The following is a 22,057-nucleotide window of genomic DNA, read 5'->3' as shown; positions in this document are numbered from 1 at the left end:
CTTTTTCGCTTTGACTCGCGGCGGCCGGCTGGTTTGTTTTGGTTGACGGATACGGAACGGATACGGAACGGATACGGAACGGATACGGAACGGATACGGAACGGATACGGAACAGATACGGAACAGATACGGAACGGATACGACCTCACGTTACTACAGACTACAACAATAAAAGGTAACTTCCTTCTACCTCTACATAGACTCAAATGAAGCAAATATATCGATTCTGGCATTAAAAAATCCATTACAAAATCGTAAAAAAAGAAACACATAGGTGAATTGATACAATGTTAATACTAGCTTCCACCACAGATGCTAGCCTACATTTTGAAACCATTCTTCCTAGTCAGAGACTTTTAATTTGACTGAATTGACCTACACCAACAGTCCAATGATCTTTCTCAGGGATCTTCAGGATGTTACATATTATTTGTGCAGGGGTAACACAGGATGAGGACATTTGTGGAACAACTGTGGTGCCTCAATTTGCTTCCAAGATGAGCTGTTAAAAAGAAATAGCAATTTTGAGCCCCAGTAATAAATAAAGCCCCGTTCTGTGCCTTTGCAGTTTATACTAAGGATTTCTACATTTCTGGCTCGAAGAAGCACAGACTAAGACGTTTTGTCATTCCAGTCAGCACAGCAGCTCAGCTAATTAACAACAGAACAAGCAGAGAAACCCCTGATCTTAGTGACTTGTCATATTGATTGAAAGTGCACAATAAACACACCAGCTCTTAGTTGATTGCTAATGCTATTCAAGGCTAATTTATATTTCTGAGTGTTCAGCAGCGCAAGGTTAAGCTGAGACGGAGAGGACGCCAGTTAAGGCTCGGAGGAGAACGTGACTTCTGTTCTTTTCAAGGTCTGACAATAAATTCGGTTTTGTCTGACATAATGGATGTGATGGAACTTCAAATGCTCTGTCTGAAAGGTATTTTCATTGTCATCGCTACACTGAGTACACTAAAGTGGGAAAGGAACTTGACTGATCTTCTCCTTCACCTACATGATCCCCCATGTCTCGTCCTGTGCATTCACAATGGGTGAGACCTCCTCTGGACAAAACACAAAGGGCCCTATTTTAACAATCTATAGTGCATGGTCTAAAGTGCGTGGCGCAAGTGCATTTAGGGCGTGACCAACTCTACTTTTGCTAGTTAAAAGGCACATAATGTGGGTGCAAAGTAAGGCGCGAGGGGCAATGGGGTTGTATTTAGTCTCTTAATTAATCATAGGTGTGTTCTGGGCGTAACAGGAATTAAACCAATCAGAGTGTCATCTCCTATTTCCTTTAAAAGTCGGGTGCGCCTGCACCAGGCACATTGCTAAAGGCAGAGCAGTTTTCTACTGAGGATCTGCTCGTGCGTAAAGTGAAAGTGCGTGAGCAGATGTATGTGGTGCTTGGCCGGTAGACACTCTGCCTCCGCTGTCCCATCAGCAACTCCATTTGACTGCATATGAGCAAATGCACCGATAACCTTTTTAACCAGTGCATGCGGCACATTAAGTAGCAAGTAGGAAAATACTGCGCCAGACTTTAGACCAGGTTTCTGTTGCTCAATGGCGCCATCGCTTTCTGATGCCTCAAGATAGCCATGTGCCAACAATGAGGTGTGCGACCACACCTCATTTTAAGACCAACACGCTCATGGGCGCACAGATGGGCACAAGTACATTTGTTACTTAACCAACGTGGGCGCTGACTGTGAAAATGACAACTGCGTTGGTCTGAAACTAGCAATGAGAGTTGCGCTGTGCGCCGCTTTGCAACAGGTGTAAAATAGGGCCAAAGCTTCCAAAATGGGCCAAAGGTAAGGCTGGGTATCAGTACTCGATACCTTTTAAAACCAAAATAACCCAGTAACAAGTAGTATCAAAACTTCTCCAGTGAAACAATACCTGCATTCGATCCTGCTTGTACTCAGATCTCGGAAAAAATACTATTTGTATGGTTTTGCTCTCAGCCAATCACTGCAAGCGTTCTTAGATTTAATGTGATGGTGTGATTGGCCCACTACGGCAGCAGCTACAACCTATATAATCTGTGGTGTGTTAAAGTCAAAGCGGTGTATTTGACAGATTCGGCAGATGCCACCAAATGTTCGTCGAAAGTCTGGCGATACGACACGCCTGTGGTGTCTGATAAAAATAAATGCAGTGGTGGTTGCATCCATCATGTCCAAAGGTATCAAATGAAGTACTATATTGGTTTCAGTATCACTTTAAGGGCACTGGTATTGATATCGTCATTTTTTATCCAGCCCTGTTGGCTAGGGCGAGTCCCTAGCACCGTCCTTAATGTTACTTTAGCCATTTTAGTAATGAGAATAATCCTCCCCAGACCCAGTGGGCGTCCTAATCTGAAGACCATAATCTTAAAGAGCAGACAGGTCTTTGAGAGCATTCAGCTACACCGCTGACAAGACTGCTTTTTTCCACCATTCAGTATTCAACACTTAATGCTGTTCCCATGGCAACGCTTCACTGTTAATTGGAAAATTAACATTTCAATCCACCATCAATCCAACTGATGAGGAACCACTAATTCTGCCATTTCATGTGTGATCTGACATAAACAGAATATAATATTCAAACTCAGACTCTGGCACGTGTGATGGAGTTACCACTAGAGGCTTCACTCGATTTCCTTTTCCTGGATCAGCCCAGTCAACAGGACAAAATGTTGCCATTGTATGTGTCTGCCAACCCGGTCTCACGGGAAGGTGCATAAATACCACGACATTAAACAAACATTTTGCATGTCATGAGTATGCGTTTTAGCCTTTTCGTGTGTCATTTGTACGCCACGCAAACGTCCGCAGTTAGGTTTAGGCAAGAAAACCGCTTAGTTAGGGTAAGAGAAAACGTCATGGTTGGGCTTAAACTAAGTACGTAAACGCAGTAAAACACATATGGAAACAACTATGGAAAACACGTGATAAACGTTAACAAAAAGCATGTGACAATCGTCACTAACGTAACTTACAAAACAAAACACTGGTCAACAACGGTCTCGAACAAGGGTCTCCTGGTTAAAAGTCTGTTTTTGTTGGGTCTTTCTCGCTTTTTATGCTACGTCACTAATTCTTCCCATTGCATTTATACACGGATGTGTTAACATTGCAGTCAGTACAGGATACATGGCATACAAATGCCACACGGAAATCAAGAAAGGCGTATTTATTGCACGCAAAATGCCTTGCGCATTATTGTGGCATTTATACACCTTTTCCTTTGAACAGGCTGGTTTCTGCATACCACAGATAGGTTGAAATGTCAAATGAATACCTGTTCAGTGAAGGCATCCCATTATATAAGGTAAGGTTGAGAGATTAAGTTGCCAGGTGCACCGAGTCCCAAGTCCACTCAGTACATGCAAAGCCCAGGCACCCAGTAAGATGCTAGACTAGGCTAGATTACTGGTGAGTCCAGGTCTGATGCTTTTGCAGTTGCTAGTGGGCGAAAGATAATCTGATTATCTAAAAACACAGTGTAATGAGATTACTGTGTGGTGGGCTGCTGAAAATAACCTTGGAGAAACAGACAAATTGGCAAACCCACATGAAAGCTGGCACACAAAGGCACCTTTATTACCAAGCACAGCTACAATAATGATGACTAGTTTCTCTTTGCTGAAATGATACTGTAGGTGTAGACTTCAGTCTAGACTTTATTACTGTCAACAGAATTATGATTTAACATTTTACACTAAAGCTCATAAAATCAACCTGCTGAACCTTTAATGAATAAAGTCTTACTGAGTGTCTATTGTAATAGAATACTGTTTATTTAAAACTGGTATGACTTTACTGATGTCATGCTGCACTATCAATATATTCATATCAACAATGGATCCAGTGATTCAGTGTAATGTGAAAGGCGTTACTCGTAGTGATTATCACCGTTCGGCCCTACAAGTTACGGTTAGTGTTTGAGCATCAATCAGCAGCAAACAGCAGACCGTCACAGTTAGAGACTAGCTGGAGAACATAGTGGAACATTTAGCAGCTAAAGACATAGATATTTCCCTCAGGAGTTGGTATAGACCAAACCAGAGATAAAAGGAGAGTGAACATTGGACTTTGGATATTATCATTATTAATATTGGATTCATCAGGTGGCCAGAAACACAACAACATATTAGCCATAACAACCAGCCAGCCATTATAAAGTGATAATGTGTCACTTTTGTGTTTACAGATTGTTAAAAATAAACTAATCCGGCTTTAACTCATACGGGTCTGATAGCCTGAACACTGTAGAAAGAAATATGTTTCACTAATGAATAGGGGTTTAAGAAAATATCGATAGACTTGAGTATAGCGATATTATGTTTTGTGATGCTATATTGATTCTCAAAAACTCTATCGATTTCTAATTAATGGTTTACATCCTACAGGGACTGTAGGAGCCAAAGTGTGTATTTATCTAATTGACACAGGGGTGTGGTTTCACCTATTTTTACCTGTTTACTTGGACCGCGGGAGTTAGACAAAGAGGGTGAGATAGGCTTAGATATTTTCTGTTGACCATCACTTCACGTTTAGTTATTCCAGTTAGCCTAAGTTATTGTTTGTAATTCCTTTAATTGAATAAACAGTAAAAAGCATCTGGACTTTTGGGAACGAGTCACGCAGTAAAGAGCCTACTTCAGCCTCTTGGTGGCCTTTTAATTGCTAGTAGTCACTACAGGGACTGTGATTAATGCAACTGCAGATCCCTCTCTTCCACTCTTCAACTTTTTTATGCTTTTTTTTATTTTATGCATATGGTAGTGTGTTCTTTATACAATGACAGTTTTCCTAAAAAATCACAGTATATCACAATACAGTGGCTTATATGGATCAAAAAGTTAGGGACAGAATCATTCCTAGACAAATACGGTTTAAATCATCCTTGAAAAATGATCTTGCCTCCCTTCATTTTGGGTGCTTTGTGAGTGCTGGCGGTTCTAGACTCGTTCAGTGTTAAACCACATTTTATCTATCACTGCCCATGAATAATTACAATTTACCCTCTCTGGGAATAAAGTGGGGTGAAATATGTACGTAAATATTTGCCACAGTTAGGGCGGCCAGATGGGGGGGGGGGGGTCCAGGCTTAATATTATGGCGGGCACCGGCCCCCCCTTGACTCCCCCTTAGAACCGCCATTGTTTGTGAGCTGACAGACCCGTGACTCTGGAAGAAAGTGTCTGTTTCTGTAGCAGGCTGGCCGGTTGCCTGGTTACTGCTCACTGATGTGTGTAAGCCCTATATAGTAATTACCCAGGTATCATAGCACCGCTGCTGGAAAGCGACGAGGCGCTGCCCTCCCTCCGTCCCGCCCGCCCCCACCCCAACCCCATAACCAAGATAAGAGGGGCTGAATGATTTGATTTTAACCCTCAACTGTTTGAATCTTCTTTTTCTCTTTTAAAGAATAGCAAAGATAATGACGGATCTAACAAATTTGAAACTGATGAAAGACTTAAAAATGCATGCACTCGCTAACGGCTTTACATAAAAAGTGCCTCTCATGGTAATATATTGGATGTCAATAAGCGACATCTGTGTGTTATCTGCTCTCCCCTTGGTACACTAAACATTATACAACCTGGCTCTCATTATTCTTGTTGTCCCGTCTCTTTAATAGCCTGCTCGCTCTATTCTAGGAGACGTGCTGGATGGTAGCAGGGAGGAACGTGCTCAGATGTACAATCAGCTTCATCATAAACACACATGCGCTGCTTCTCTCTCCATCTCTCAATCCATCTTCTCTCTCTCTCTCTCCTCAGACCCTTTCATTTCTTCTCTTTCCGCCCCTGACTGTTTCTCCCTGTCGTCCATTCTGTCTGTTTCCGCCGTCATTTCATTTACTCCTTTTCACTCCTCCCATCTCCACTTTGATCTTCTATCACAGGCCTGAGGTATGGCGAGCCGTTTCAACATTAAATAGCTAAGATTGACTATATCCGGAATTAACATTAGAGATATCTACAATTACGTTTTGACTAGTCAGAATTCCTATTACAGATACAGTATCTCTAACTGGAGATATCTGTAATTCAGTTCTGACCATCCTAAATAACAGTTACAGATATCTCAAACCTTATTATGACTAGTTAGAGTTGTTGTGCATGACGTTGCTCATCAAGGCTTCCAATTGGATATCGGCCCAACAAAGCATCTGAACAGTGTCAGCAGAAGCTTTTGCTAACTTGAATAGTTCGGTTAAGTTGGAAAGATATTCACAGATTCAAACTTCCCAGATCAATAACTCATAAGAGAAACATTGTTGAAACACCGACGAGGGCTCTTTCTAACCGTAGTGAGGTAGACAACGAGCTACAGGCTCATTTTAATCACAGCGAGCCTTTAGTCCTCCGAGCTGGACACATAACATCGGTCTCTATGTGCAGCCGGCTGTGAGAAGAGTGGTTGAAATAGTATGAGTTCATCATCGAGTGATCTGTGGACAACGAGAGCTTTGTTCACTAGAGAGTTGTGACCTTCTGACCTAACTACAGATATCTGCAACGTCATCTCACCTAGTCAAAACTCTAATTCAAGATATCTGTAATTACATTTCGACAATCCGTAACTCCAGTTTGAGATATCTACAACGTCATTCTGACTAGTCACAATTTACTTTTAGAAATCTAAAAAGGACAATGTAGATATCTTCAATTGAGGGGAATTAAATATGTCTTGAACTGGAATTCTGACTATTCATCAGTTGGACATCACATTGGATATCCGCAATGTGAATTAGGGATATCTGCAAATTAATTATTAATTATTAATTAATTAATAAATAGATATCTGTAATGAGAAACCCCATACACATGAATGGCAAAAGTAGTTTGAATCATACTAGTCAAAATGTAATTACAGATATCAAAAATTTGAGTTTTGCCTCGTCAAAATAGAATTAGGGATATTTTGAATTAGAGTTTTGACTAGTCAAAATGACGTTGCAGATATACCTCTAATGAATATCCAGTCTAGCTATTAAATGTTACAACGGCTTGCCATACCTGAGGTATACACTTTAGAAAGAAGCACATACCAACGTATGCATGGACAGGTCTAACTGCTCCAGTGTGTCATCGTGTGCAGGATGCCATTACAGGACGGATCACTGACACACACAACCACACAGAAAAAGAGAGTAATAGCCTAACGCACGCTGTGAGCTGCCCTAGTTTTTTTTTTTTTTTCTATGCTCACCAGAGCAGCACCTCGCCTCCTCTCCTTATTCAGGTGAGGGGGCAGAGTATAAGTCAAACAGGGAACATCACCCCGGGGCCGGCGTGCAGTCTATTGCTATAAAAAGTCATGTTCGGGAGACAGTTTGAAGGAGGCGGGGATGGATGAGAGGTGGCATGCTCCCTGTTAGCACAAGGGTGCGTCACTTTCCTACCGTCTCCTTGGCTGACTTTTTTAATCAACAAGACTGCAATCCTAAAGCTCTGCAAGCAGCTCCTAGAGTGTGGCCATTAACCAAACAATACAAGTGTTGGATGGAACAATCAACACACTGATGATTTTGTTATTCTTACAGCAGTGAGGTCAAAAGTATTAAAGGGCCAGTGTGTTGCATTTAAGGGGATCTATTGGCTGAAACGGAATATAATATTAATAAGTACGTTTTCTTTAGTGTATAAATACCTGAAAATAAGTGTTTTTGTTACCTTAGAATGAGCCGTTTATATCTACATGCAGAGAGGGTCCTCTTCACAGAGCTGGCCGCCATGTTTCTACAGTAGCCCAGAATGGACAACCAAACACTGACTCTAGAGAGAGCCTTTCATGTTTTTGAGTCTGCCACCATAGTTTTCCTACACCCTTGGCACACGAGAGAAGTTTCATCTGGTTGCAATCTGCAACCTCACCGCTAGATACCGCCAGATCGTACACACTGCTCCTTTAAGTTTGTCTGAAGTTTGCCCCTCTGAAACACAACTGGCCTGTTAAAGTAGACACAGTGTCATGAAGTTGGAGCTGGAGGAAAGCTCTGGAAAGTGTTGGATGGATGAGCGGACGGACCGTCTTCACCATAGAGTGCTCCAGGGATGATGTATTTTTGGAGGCCAACCAGGAAGTTAGCATCGCCCTGGGTTCCCTCGACAAAAAGCCAATGGGATTGTTCCATTGGGTTTTGGATTATTGCAGAAAATGAGCTCTGTGGTAAACACACGTTTATGACACTTACACGTTTTGTTCAGCAAGATAATCTCCACAAACGAACACCACTTTTATGAATTTTGAAGCGTGAATGCAATCACCAGAAGTAAAAAGCTAATGTGAGGCTATAAACGAACTACACCACGGTCGCGTGAACGCGAGTATAAACACAACGAGGCTGTGAAGGAGGACGAGTCGGCCTGATGACGTTTAGTAGTCTGATTTAGCCACTTGTTAGCAACCGCCTTTTTTGAGACACATAAAGGCTTCAAAATTCACTAGTGGGGTATTTATTGATGTGTTTTATGTGGTAGAACAAAATGTTAAAATCTATTCAGCTTGTGTTAACCACAGACCTTATTTCAGGAATCTAACTAAAAACCATTGACTTCTTGACGAAGGAACTGGAAGTGCTAAAATGCTCATTTCCGGGTTTTAGGACTCATTCCTGTATTACTCTATTCTGAGCTCTGCTGCTAGTCAGGCATGAACAGGTAACCAACAACAAACTGGGAGAAAATGACACTATTTCATTTAGTTACCTCGTTTGACAAACTGTTCACTATGTCACCTGGATTATGTAGCCACTATTCTATTCTATCTGTATTTTTGAGTAGTGTTTTGTATAAATGCAAATTCATTCATAAAGATATGAACAACTGATTGAGTCAGACCACTGAGAATCAGAACTTAGTTGTTCCTAATTAGCAATATAGACAGACTACAGAAATAGGTTTCACTCATCTCTCTTACTTACACTGTAAACATTCAATACATCAACAGTGACAGAAGTCTGTCCAGATGGGGGTTCCCGGGACAAAGTCAGTGATCTACACCTAAACAACTCAATCCATCTCTCACCAAAGGAAGGTTTTAATTAAACACAAGGTTACCCTGACAGCTGTTGAAGGAGAAAAATCACTCACAGTGAACAACTTTTCCATGAACAGCAGAGTTCATCATTCAGCTCTGTGTGTGCAGACCACACATTCAATCAAACATGCAGACAATCAATATGACCCAGTTTCTGCCTCAGTGTCAGCAGAGAGCCGCCGTACAGTGAGGTACAGTAGGACTTTATATACTGTAGAGCCTTTTACAGTCTAGTAGACGGTTAAAAGAATCAGCCCTCAGGAGATGGTGAAAGCAGCACAAACATACACATGTTTTCTCTATGAATGTCCTAAAGAAGCCTCTCCACACTGCATCATCCATCCTATTCACTAAAGCCTCGCTGGTTTCTACGTTTGTGTTGTTATTTTGAGCTTTTCCTCTGGAGGCATGAGGGGTGTGTGTGTGCGTGTGTGTGTGTGTGTGTGTGTGTGTGTGTGCGTGTGTGTGTGTGTGCTGTCGGAGAGAAAAGGGGAGGGGGGCTGACGCTAACGTTAATAGAGACGGACTCAGGAGAGGAAGAATCTGGATGTGGGGATGCTGGATTATAATAATATACACACAAAAGCCTGAACAATGATAGGCTGACAGGAATACACACACATCAAATCTCTCTCCCCTCCCTCAGTCTTTCTCACCCATTCACTGTCTCAAATCTGAGTGGGTCTAGTTTGGACTCTAGCTCCATCTAGTGAGAAGAAATATCCATCAACTCAACTACTGTAGTGTGGTTGAAGGTATCTACAGGCGCAGAGCAGGGCTGTACCTCCATGTTTCATTTAAAGGCCTTTATATGAAGGCTGACCCGAATGCTTTGAAGCTTCGACAGAGCTAGAGCTATGCAGCTCTATAGCCAGTAATACAGCTTTCCTTGTAGTTAGCATTTTATATAGTATCTGTTGGAGAACAGAGCATCAGTGTGGAACAGTTGTGTAAAGAAGCTTTGGACATAAATTGAGACCCCGAATATTATATTTCTCCATTTGGCTGTTATACCATTACACCATTGTAGGTTCCAGTAGTTGTAATGCAGGACACTGCAGGATTTAGTAGGTAGTGTACCTAGAGCACAGCCGGTTACAATAGCAGTAAATCAGTATTTACGTAGCCAATTCTGATTGGTTCTAGACCAAGGTTATAATAGTTTGATTTTTCAATTAGTCATTATTTTTATTTTAGTTTTAACTTTTCAATTTAGTTTTTGGTTCATTTTTACTAAGTTTTCAGAGAGATTTTGCTCGTTTTATTTTGGTGTTAGGTTTAGTTTTTATATATATTTAGTTTTAGTTTTAGTTAATTTTTGTTAGGGCCAGCTATAGTGTCTCAGAAGTATGTAGCTACATATACATACAAAACATATGGTTGGAGAACTGTGTAGGAATGGCCATGATGTTTAATCTTCGCGCGACTTCAGTGTCCAGTGTGAGTGTGTGCGTGTGTGCGTGCGTAGCGCCATCTCAAGTCCGTTCGGTTTCTGTGGTTCAGTGTCACGAGATTTGACGGAAATTCACGCAGTTTCCTTTTTTTCCGGTAGTGATATATCATAACTAAAAAACTAAAACGGAAAGGAATTTATGTTCATTTTTATTTAATTTTTTAGGCAATATCGTTTCTGTTTCCTGAATTTTTCTTAAAGAATATTGTTTTTATTTATTTTCAGTTTACAAACAATATTTTTTCATTGTTTATTTTAGTTTTAGTTTCAGTTTTAGTTTACAATAATAATCTCATTTTATTTTATTTTAAAGAAAAATTGTAGCTTGCACACTTTTCTAATATATAGGATGTTATTGTTATGCTATGTTCATATTTTATATTTTCTAAGCTATTTGTAATAGTCTGGTATATCTATCTATCTATCTATCTATCTATATATAATAACCCTGCTCTGGACATCTCTATTTTGAAAAATGGACTTGACTAAACGCAGGTTGGCATTCTGACACAAGCCAAGCCTTGTTTTATAACAAGTCATACCACAATAATTGGATACTGTATGGGATCATGCTTTTGGGAGTGAATTTCTTTGTGCATGTGTGTGTGTGTGTGTGTGTGTGCGTGTGTGTGTGTGTGTGTGTATGAATTACCTCAATAGCCACCGTCACCAGTATGAGCTGTATGTCTGATTCGGGAAAGTAAGCCTTGACTTGTGGAGACATGCCTATCAGCGAGCAGTTGGTCACAACGGCGATCACGCTCATGGCCTCAAAGGCAAGCTGGACACAGACAGTGAGACAGTTATAGGAACATGAACCTTGCTTTAAAAATAAAGAACATCAGGTTATGTGTTTAGCTTTTCTAAAAAATAACGTCAACTGCTTTCTTTATGTCAAGAAAAATCTGATAAATCCATGAAAAGTTGCTGAAGCAATCAGCCTGTGTGTCTCACCTGCCAGACTCCTATGTTCGCCGCCGGGTCAGAGAAAGGTCGTTTGAACACGCGACACATCTTGAAGGCGTCGGAGTGAACCTCTGTGATGTTGTTCAACACCACCAGGACGGCAGCCAGAGGGTAAACGCAGGAGAACAGACTGACGTATCCAAACAGCAGGAACAGCTCCAGGTAGTCATCGAAGGTACCCTGAGAGAGGGAGGCACAGATGGAGGTATTCACCTTCACTCTGAAGGTCACATAATACCAAAATCATCTAAAGGCTTTCAACTGCATAAAAATAGACCACATAAACCTACCAAGTAGGTGCTCATGTCGGCCTCCAGCCGGACTTGCTCGGCCAGAGGAAGCTCTTTGTCATCCAGAGTTCTTGCCTTCTGGACTTTGCGCATCATCTTCTTGTTGCGTCTCCTCTGGAGCCAGTAGGGCAGGAAGGCCTCCATGAACTGATTCAAGATCTGACTGGTGATCAACAACGTGGCCAGACTCTGGATACAGACAAGAACAGACACCAGGTGGATTGAGGGGAGGAAGGGGTATTTAAGGAAGGGGGTAGGATGAATGGAAAAGGAAAGTAAATAAAAGTGAGGAAACAGAAGAAAACCACAAAGAAAGTGAAGGTAGGAATTAAAGAGGGAAAAAAGAACACAGGGAGGAAAGGTGGTAAGGTGTAAAGAGGGAAGTGATAAAGGTATGAAGGAAAGAAGAAAGTAAACAGAAGTAAATTTAATAATAACGCGTTAATGCAAATTTGTTTTAACGCCACTAATTTCTTTAACGTATTAATTCAAGTTCTGATCTTTAGGTTGTACTGGGCTCAGTTTTAAAGCTAGAGTAAAGATATGAATGCATCATATGAAACTATAAAACCAGAGGAACCCATTGGTACTAACTATGTCATACTAGCTTGTGGCAAAGGAGACTAAATAACGCTCCAAACTTACGCTAAAGTTTGTTGAGGAAAAACTGTCATGGCCATTTTCAAAGGGGTCCCTTGACCTCTGACCTCCAGATATGTGAATGAAAATGGGTTCTATGGGTACCCACGAGTCTCCCCTTTACAGACATGCCCACTTTATGATAATCACATGCAGTTTGGGGCAAGTCATAGTCAGGTCAGCACACTGACACACTGACAGCTGTTGTTGCCTGTTGGGCTGCAGTTTGCCATGTTATGCTAAATGCAGTACCTGTGAGGGTTTCTGGACAATATCTGTCATTGTTTTGTGTTGTTAATTGATATTCAACGATAAATATATACATAAAGCAGCATATTTGCCCACACCCATGTAGGAAGGATGGAAGGAAAGCTAGGCCTACCTGTCTGAGCAGCACCATGTCCTGCATGACGAAGGCGATCCAGAACAGCGAGGCGAAGCAGTTGAAGAAGTTGAACTACGGGGAAAAGAGTCAAGACAGCCATGATGAGTGTTGACAAGAAGAGTTGCACTCTGATCACTGAAGGATGAAATCAGCAATGTTACGGAAAGCCTAAATATGTGATTTATACTCACTACTAATACTTTGAGGACCAAGTGATTCTGATATGAAGACTCTAGCCGGTGGTTTTCTGAGATATACAGGGGGGGGAAAACACAGTTGGAACATGTCAGTAACACAAATGAAAAGCAGAAATCCTCAGCTCTTTCCATTTCATCCTACAGAATTATACACTACTACTCACCCCACTCAGTAAGGAACTCCGCAGCATATCTGTAGATGAGGTTCATGATCTCTATGACCACAGCGTAGATAATACTGGGGATGAACAACAGTATTCCTGTCCAGAATGTGGGCTCCGCATCATGGATTGACATCGCCCATCCCTCCATTATGAAGTAGATCATCATGATGTAGAGGGACAGGTAGAGGCAGAGCAGGACGAAGGGCAGGGACACCAGGTAGACACGCAGCTGCCTCTTGGCGTTGGGGTAGAGAGGCTCCTCGCGGCCCGTCACAGGGTTGAACCCGAGCACGCCGTGGAAACCAGGCCGAGGTTCTTCGAAGGCTTTCTTCCTGCTCAGTGTGCCCCAGCGGTAGGCCAGTGAGGCGCTGCAACGCTTCCACAACTGGTGGAGGAAAGGTTGGGCACAACGTATTATACTCCTTTCATTCATCTGGCTGCATTATCACACTATTATTTTAATAGTCCTTCAGATTGATAATTCCACTTCAGGTGACCAAGTGACTTATAAGCAGATACAATCACTGTCCATACCTCCAGGATAACAGTGCACCAGACCAAGTTGAACGCAGCAAAGATGACGTATTTGTCGTAGTCCTCCCAGTCAAACAGATAGTAAGGCACTCCAATGAGAGCCATAGGCACCAGGGCAAAGGTAAAGTACTCCAGGAAGCCAAAGTAGAGGGCCTGACCCTCACCATAGTAGTGTCTGATGTCATCTGCGGATAGAGAATGGAGAAGACAGTAGCGTTTAATGAGAACGTGCAAGTCGGTCAAAAATATGACAGGAAAATAATCAGAAACTGAAGAGGAATAAAAAGAGGAATAAAACATCCATAAAAGTTGAGAACAACTGAGCTGGAAGGCAAATGGAGCATCATGTAGAGTAACAACCTCTGTACATCAAAACAATGAACAATAATGGGGACTGTGTGTGCTTAACTCTAAGGCTGTCAAAGTTAACGCAAATGTGTTTTAACTGCATCCGTTTCTTTAACGCATTGACGCAATTTGCGGTTTTTAGGCTGTAGCGGGCACATTTTTAAAGCTGTAGTGAAAAAATCTTAAGGAATCCATTGGTACCAACCATGTCATACTAGGTTGTCGTGAAGGAGGTTAAATAACGCTCCAAACTTGCTCTAAACTTTGGCAAGGAAAAACTGGCATGGCCATTTTCAAAGGGGTCCCTTGACCTCTGACCTCTAGATATGTGAATGAAAATGTGTTCTATGGGTACCCACGAGTCATGCCCAGTACAGACATGCCCACTTTATGATAATCACATGCAGTTTGGGGCAAGTCATAGTCAAGTCAGCACACTGACACACTGACAGCTGTTGTTGCCTGTTGGGCTGCAGTTTGCCATGTTATGATTTCAGCATATTGTTTTATGCTAAATGCAGTACCTGTGAGGGTTTCTGGACAATATCTGTCATTGTTTTGTGTTGTTAATTGATTTCCAATAATAAATATATACATACATTTGCATAAAGCAGCATATTTGCCCACTCCCATGTTTATAGAGTATTAAATACATTTAGAACAGATAACAAATGTGCGGCCCTACTTATCTCATGAGGTTTCACAAGACAAGACAATGAGAGACAATAGTACTTCTTCTACTTACCGAGAGGCTGAAGGGAGAGCTTCACCTTTCCGTACCAAGAAAAAGACAGCTTCTTCAGTTCCTCCCTCTCATGGAGAGGGAAAACTTGGAACAGGATCCCCTTGGACAGCAGTCTGCGAACTAGGATGTAAATAAGATAAATAAAAATAAAACACTTCCTGGGTTGTCATTTCTTATTACCATACATATCTGCTTTAACATTGTAAGTCCTGATGAATGAAAACATTGTGTGAAGGTAGCTGGGTGAAGTTTGAATAATTAGGAAAACGACTCACTGACTTTTTTTGAGTGACGTGAAAACAGCTTTGCTGCATTTTTATCCCTGGCTTTTGTTTGTCTGAACTCACTTTCCCAACCAAATAAACACACAGCTTCATTTTCTAAATCAAGGACAGGCAAACAATAGCTGTGAGGCAGCCCATTGTACACAGTGTACTGTCTATAGCAATCATTTCTATTGTCTAACACAGAGTGACTAAATATAAGTACATGAAAGCTCTATCGCTTCATCTGCCATTTCTTGAGTGCATCATTTGTCGAAAATGATTACATTCCGCTTTAACACGATTCCTCAAATAAAAGGCGCTGAATGGAGGCACCCTATCTCCACCGCAAGTTCATTGCTTCCTTATCGCGCTTTGGGAGTATTTCACTGCATTTGCATATTTATTGTTTCCATACTGCAGCCACGGAGAGAGTGAGAGAGAGACAAAGACGGAGAGAGTGAGGTACAGAGCTCAGTCTGCACCAAAGGAGAGGTGGAGGCAGAGGAGGGCTGCCTTCTTTTCTTGCAGCTTCAACATTTCACTACTGCTAAGAAACTCTCCGATATACTGGAGGAAAATGGAGATGTGCCACGATAGATGCCGAGATAGTAAAATCTGAATTAGAACATCATCTGCTACAGAAAGAAGGAAAAACACACTGATTATGTCAATAAGTTAAATTCACTATTCAGTGGCTATTGTTTGTTAATTGGTTACCATTATGGCTGTGTATTGGCAAGAAACTGGCGATACGATATGCATCATGACACAGGGGTTACAATTCAATATATTACGATAAGGGCTGTCAATTGATCAAATTTTGGCGAGAAAAAACTGACATGGCCATTTTCAAAAGAGTCCTTTGACCTCTAACCTCAAGATATGTGAATGAAAATGGGTTCTATGCTTACCCACGAGTCTCCCCTTTACAGACATGCCCACTTTATGATAATCACATGCAGTTTGGTGGCAAGTCATAGTCAAGTCAGCACACTGACACATAGTCAAGTCACAGCTGTTGTTGCCTGTTGGGCTTGAGTTTGCCATATTATGATTTGAGCATATTTGTTATGCTAAATGCAGTACCTGTGAGGGTTTCTGGACAATATGCGTCATTGTTTTGTGTTTTTAATTGATTTACAATAATAAATATATACATACATTTGTATAAAGCAAGAATATTTGCCCACTCCCATGTTGATAAGAGTATTAAATACTTGACAAATATCCCTTTAAGGTACATTTTGAACAGATTAACTATGGACAATCATGTGATTAATCGTGATTAAATATTTGAATCATTTGACAGCCCTAATTAAAATTTTAAAAAGAAAAAAAGCAGCAAATCCTCACAGTTGAGGAGCTCTAACTGTAGAATGTTTGACCTTTCTGCTTGATAAATGAATTAGATGATTAACCTTTTAACGATCTGATGGCTCGCCGGCAGGCCCAGCCAACATTACTGTCTTTAAGAGGCTGTAGCCGGCTCAGTTGTTGTGACCTCTAGGATAATCACAGCCTCGTGAAACTTCACAACCACAAACTAGGGACCTAGAGCATTCAGAGGATGGATGGCTTTCCTACCTAGATTGACAATAAGGGGGTTTCTGAGCAGTTTACACAACAGAAGTGCTCGCCATCCAATCGCAGAAAAGTCCAATTCTTGCAGAAATCTCCAAATGTCAAACGTTTTTGATATCACAGCATGGCTTTTTCTATGGTGTTCCTCAAGGTCTTGGTGTCTTAATGTGGTATTTTGGAGGGATTGTGGATCATTTTTATTAATTCTCGAGTGGTAAAAAATGGTAACTTTAGCACCAAATCTGCGTAACAAATGGCATCAACCCAAAAAATTGCCGCAAAAACTTATGAGACATAAGTGAGGATAGAAATGCTCATCAGATACTTATATCATAATATTCTTAGCCCTTATATACTTTCATTGTTTTAATAAATTCCTGTTTGGGGGAGAGTTAATTGATCAGAATGGTATCAAAATGGTTGACAATTACCTTTCTGTCAGTCTACTAACTGACTAGGGGTGGCCGATAAGGATGGAATCTCCTATCATGGCATTATGTAGCTTATTTATACTGTATATACTGTGATATAGTAAAATGTATGTTTCTGGATGGTAATGTCTGCTCTAGTCTAACCCAGTGAGTTAAATACCAGACAAACTGATCATCCTATCTGAATGTCAAAGTGACAGGCTGAGAGAGATGGATAGACACTCACTTATAGATTTCCCGGGGTAAAGCTTGACCTGGCTGTGTCCCGGTACGTGAGTCTCATCTTTGGCCCGTAATGTGTCCAGCTCGTGTTTAATGATGTACTGACACTCAGCCGTGCTGAGGAAGGAGTCTCCGTCCCCTGGAGAGACACAAACACACGTACAGCCACCGTGACATTCACAACAGAGGCATGTTAAACAGCTCGGAGGCTGTGATAGTGAGGCCAGTGAATTCAAACTGTGACCAATACTGCAGTCAGAGTGTATCATTCACACTACAATTCATTTTCCGGCTCTTTTGATTTTAGAGCACTTTGTAAGACTCCGAGCTGTGATTATTAGAAACACTGGTTATAATTCAGCAATAATCTTGTAATATCAAATAGCTTTGACTTTTTGATGCCACTGTTTTTTTTTACTGGGACCACTACAGAAAATTGCAGATGAACATTTAATATCCAGGAATTCACATTTTAGACACCACCGTTCACTATCCCTGTAACAATGGCCACAATTTAGCACATTGACCATACATGGTCCAGCCATATACTAGATTTTAACCTAGTCTTGTTACATTGTCATTTCATAGATTGGTATACATCGGACAGGCACATACGGGTACTTCGCAGAAAGTCAAAGCCGCACCCCCTTTTGGGGGATAGAAAACCAAAAACGTCAATGCAGTTTGACGTGTGTTTGGATCGTAATTTTGACAAATTCGTGTGCATTCATCTCTTGTCATACAAACATTTGTTTTATATACATCTACTTATTATTTTGCGATCTTGCCTGAACCTGAGCGTTCGTGATACCTTAATAAATTAAGGTTGATCGCCGTCACGTCCCTTCAGTCTTCCGCTGCCCAACACACTGGACGGATATTGCTTATCCAGACATCTCTACATATCTGATTGAATCCCGTCAGGCTGAGTGTTGTCTTTAAATAACCAACGTGTTAACAGCCAGCTGTTTGACCTATAGGCTGAGATTTAGTTGGAGACGACAGTCTGATGCTGCTATAACGTTAATGTATGACTGTATTACTGCAGCAGCCTCACACTCAGGCTAACGTTAGTTTGCCATGCTAGTCACTTTAGCCATTTAGCACACTGACAGTGAATATTCACGTATCGTATGAGCCTCAGATGTCACTGTGCAAGCCTCGGTTAACCCGCTACACAACAGCTTTTCATCAATTTCTCTCCTGTGACGGCGAGTTTCTTTCCCCCAAAAGGGAGCGCTGCCTTGACAATGACGCCATACTGGTCTGGTCTATAGCTTGGAGCCATAAAGCCATGCTGGTCTGGTCTATAGCTTGGAGCCATAAAGCCATGCTGGTCTGGTCTATAGCTTGGAGCCATAAAGCCATGCTGGTCTGGTCTATAGCTTGGAGCCATAAAGCTCCTATATTAGATCTTTTTTAGGACACGACAGGGGAACAGATTGGAGATCAGCGTTTTTGGATTTATTGTTGGTGCAACCAACTACACAGCAACTCTTCGGCATATCGTTATTACTATTACCGGTTTGGTTAAAGTAGAAGTTTGGAGATATGTTTCAACTTCTTCTGTTTACTCTGTTACCGTCTATGAGGAACACAGGATTGGTTTCCCCCAAAAGGGGGCCTACTCTGGTTGAGGTATTGCCGGTCTGATGTATTATAAATATCGATGACGGCTGCTTTAGTTAAGACTTTATTCTACAGCAGAAATACTCACAAGACAAACAACAGCTTCCTCCTGGACTTTACCTTTAAAGTCTATGAAGTTGTGTTTGTTGGCGCAGGTGAAGCCTCTCATGGATCCGTCGTTGAACTCCTTGAAGAGGCCCACGTCCTCAGCACCAGAGAGCAGCCTCGGCCTAGTAGCCCCGACCAGGAACATGTTTGGATTCTCCTTCTCCTGAGCCTCGACCCCGGGGCCCAGCTGCTCCACCAGCAGCTCAGCACCTGGGACAAAATGACAGGGTTAATAACACTGAATGTAACGGACAAACAGTGGAAACAAATTAACTCTGACTTCCACACCTCCATTCTGTTGTTTGTCTCGTATCCTGCTCAGTAACCATGCGATGGCTTCCTCCTTGGTGTCTGAAGCCAGCTCAATCACCACCAGAGGGGTGAACCTGAGGGGTGAGCCACTGCTGTCTGCTGACAGCATCTTTCCCTCTCCCAGAGAACCTGCACAGGAAATGAGCCACACAAAATGTGCTGTAAGAGAGGATTTCATACACCATGTGTATGTACATAACAATTTATATGATATACTATCTTAATAAAACGTATAATTTAAAAAGTAAAATAAAAATAATAATATAAAATTTGAAATTTTCAAAGTTAACACGATAATAATGCGTTAAAGAAAATTCGTTTGAACGCCACTAATTTCTTTAACGCATTGACGCAACTTGCAATTTTTAGGTTGTAGCGGGCTCAGAGTGAAGATACTGGTATTATATGGAACTAAAAACCTAAGGAATCAATTGATACCAACCATGTCATCCTAGCTTGTCGAGAAGGAGGCTGAATAACGCTCCAAACTTGCACTAAATTTTGGGGAGGAAAAACTGGCATTGCCATTTTCAAAGGGGTCCCTTGACCTCTGACCTCAAGATATGTGAATGAAAATTGGTTCTATGGGTACCCACGAGTCTCCCCTTTACAGACATGCCCACTTTATGATAATCACATGCAGTTTGGGGCAAGTCAGTCAAGTCAGCACACTGACACACTGACAGCTGTTGTTGCCTGTTGGGCTGCAGTTTGCCATGTTATGATTTGAGCATATTTTTAATGCTGAATGCAGTACCTGTGAGGGTTTCTGGACAATATTAGTCATCGTTTTGTGTCGTTAATTGATTTACAATAATAAATATATACATACATTTGCATAAAGCAGCATATTTGTCCACTCCCATGTTGATAAAAGTATTAAATACTTGAAAAATCTCCCTTTAAGGTACATTTTGAACAGATTAAAAATGTGTGATTAATCACGATTAGCTTTATGGACAATCATGCGATTAAATTAAATATTGTATTCATATGACAGCCCTATACCTCCCACATTTCCAGTTTTGAGACTTTGCTTCAACATATTCTGGGCCTATAGTGGGCGCTATTGTTGCTGTTGTAAATCTCTCATGTAAAATAGCAAACAGAAAGAGAAGAGAACAGGGAAAGACGACTGTCATCAGAGCAAAGTCAAAGTAAATACTCTGGAAATCTCCACGTCTCCAGTGTGCACAGTGCACTCCCAGCAATCAGGAGATCTTATCATCAGCTACTGTGATCTACTGACTGTACGGGGTGAATGAATCATGTATTCATCAGTGGCCTGAGAAGTGACAGAAGCAGCTGACAGAAAGGGAGGGGCTGGAGGACTGGAGGAGCGACGCGTATAACACGACATTAGTGCAATAAAAGTGTTGTTGGAAAGCATAAAAGTGTTGTTGGAGAGCTCAGCTGCTACAGGAGGAGTCTGCAGGCTGACACCGGACCGACGAGGCTACTTCTTCAGAGCTAAATCTCGGTACTCACCCGGATCTGTGTGTCTGTGGAGGAAACGGCTCCGTACCCAGCCTCGGGGCTGATCTGTGAACAGTCAGATTAGATTAGAAAGGACATGTCTGTCGTTTGGAGGCTGAAGGCTGCTGGCTGCACCCGATGGTGGACTGGAGTCATGTTCTCCACGTCACGAGCAGCGCAGCGAGCTGCAGCTGTCTGTCACACCCACCGACGGTACAGTCCAGCAGCACTGCTACTGCTAAAGTCAAGTCACCATGAATCACTACATTCATTTCATAGTTTCTGTTTTTCCAAATTGTCTCCTAATGTAGATAGTCAAAATACATTTCTGTTAATTGTATTTTATGGTATTGTTTTTATTAACCCCTTCCCATTCCGCCCTCTTTATTAGAGGGTAGGTGGAGGTCAGGGGATGTTCAGGGGGAGATAAAAAGTTAACAGTAGATGTCACACAGAAGTGATCTGCAAGGTGGGAACCTGAAGATTAATTTGAGATGCAGCTCAGCACTGTGTGTCAAGTTGTTTTAGTCATTAATAAGAAATAAAAATGTATTAATAAATCAATGAATTTAAATAAAGTGTAGAACATTATGATAGAAGTATATGATGATCATTCCCATGCTCTATTATGTCTCATAAGTTGTTGCAGCAATTTTTGGGTTGATACCATTTGTTACACAGATTTGGTGCTAAATTTAACCATTTTTTACCACTGGAGAATTAAGAAAAATGATCAATAATCCCTCCAAAATACCACATTAAGACACCAAGACCTTGACGAACACCATAGAAAAAAGTCATGCTGTGATTTGGTATGTTAACCTTTTGGCATTTGTAGATTTCTGAAAGAATTGGATTTTTCTGCGATTAGATGGCGAGCACTTCTGTTGTGTAAACTGCTCAGAAACCCCCTTATTGTCAATCTAGCTAGGAAAGCCATCCATCCTCTGAATGCTCTAGGTCTCTAGTTTGTGGCTGTTAAGTTTCATGACGCTGTGATTATCCTAGAGGTCACCAAAGGTCATTTTATACAGTGAGGTCAAGTTTCTAGTCTACTATGGGGACTAACATCATCACACATGAATACAGTTGGGCTCATTGGATCCACAAGAGTCTCAGCTTTACAGTGATACCCAATTAATGTAATTCAAGACTGTTTAGGGACCCCAGTATGCAGAAATATTCAGAAACACCATTTTAGAATAGGCAAAAGAAACTGCATGTGATTATCATAAAGTGGGCATGTCTGTAAAGGGGAGACTCGTGG

At 41.4% G+C, this 22,057-nt stretch overlaps 1 protein-coding gene across 2 annotated transcripts in view; it reads right to left on the bottom strand.

Moving 5' to 3' along the window:
• The window catches only part of ano10a (anoctamin 10a), a 37,420-nt gene that overhangs the window by 13,996 nt on the left and 1,367 nt on the right, over positions 1 to 22,057 (bottom strand). The window contains exons 2-13 of one of the 2 annotated variants that reach the window (XM_074654475.1): positions 20,803 to 20,856; positions 19,291 to 19,443; positions 19,015 to 19,212; positions 17,270 to 17,404; positions 14,766 to 14,885; positions 13,673 to 13,857; positions 13,139 to 13,523; positions 12,969 to 13,024; positions 12,775 to 12,849; positions 11,754 to 11,942; positions 11,452 to 11,643; positions 11,150 to 11,278 (exon numbers count right to left, since the gene is read on the bottom strand). In XM_074654475.1, the coding sequence (XP_074510576.1) occupies positions 11,150 to 11,278; positions 11,452 to 11,643; positions 11,754 to 11,942; positions 12,775 to 12,849; positions 12,969 to 13,024; positions 13,139 to 13,523; positions 13,673 to 13,857; positions 14,766 to 14,885; positions 17,270 to 17,404; positions 19,015 to 19,212; positions 19,291 to 19,423 (1,797 nt within the window). In that variant the 5' untranslated portion in view covers positions 19,424 to 19,443; positions 20,803 to 20,856. The remainder of the gene's footprint in view (positions 1 to 11,149; positions 11,279 to 11,451; positions 11,644 to 11,753; positions 11,943 to 12,774; positions 12,850 to 12,968; positions 13,025 to 13,138; positions 13,524 to 13,672; positions 13,858 to 14,765; positions 14,886 to 17,269; positions 17,405 to 19,014; positions 19,213 to 19,290; positions 19,444 to 20,802; positions 20,857 to 22,057) is intronic. The other variant, XM_074654476.1, reaches the window with a different exon arrangement.

The sequence above is a fragment of the Sebastes fasciatus genome, chromosome 12 (genome assembly GCF_043250625.1).
Source record: "Sebastes fasciatus isolate fSebFas1 chromosome 12, fSebFas1.pri, whole genome shotgun sequence".
Lineage (NCBI taxonomy): Eukaryota > Metazoa > Chordata > Actinopteri > Perciformes > Sebastidae > Sebastes > Sebastes fasciatus.
The sequence above is the reverse complement of the archived record's forward strand: the minus strand, read 5'-3'. Positions and strand labels throughout refer to the sequence as shown.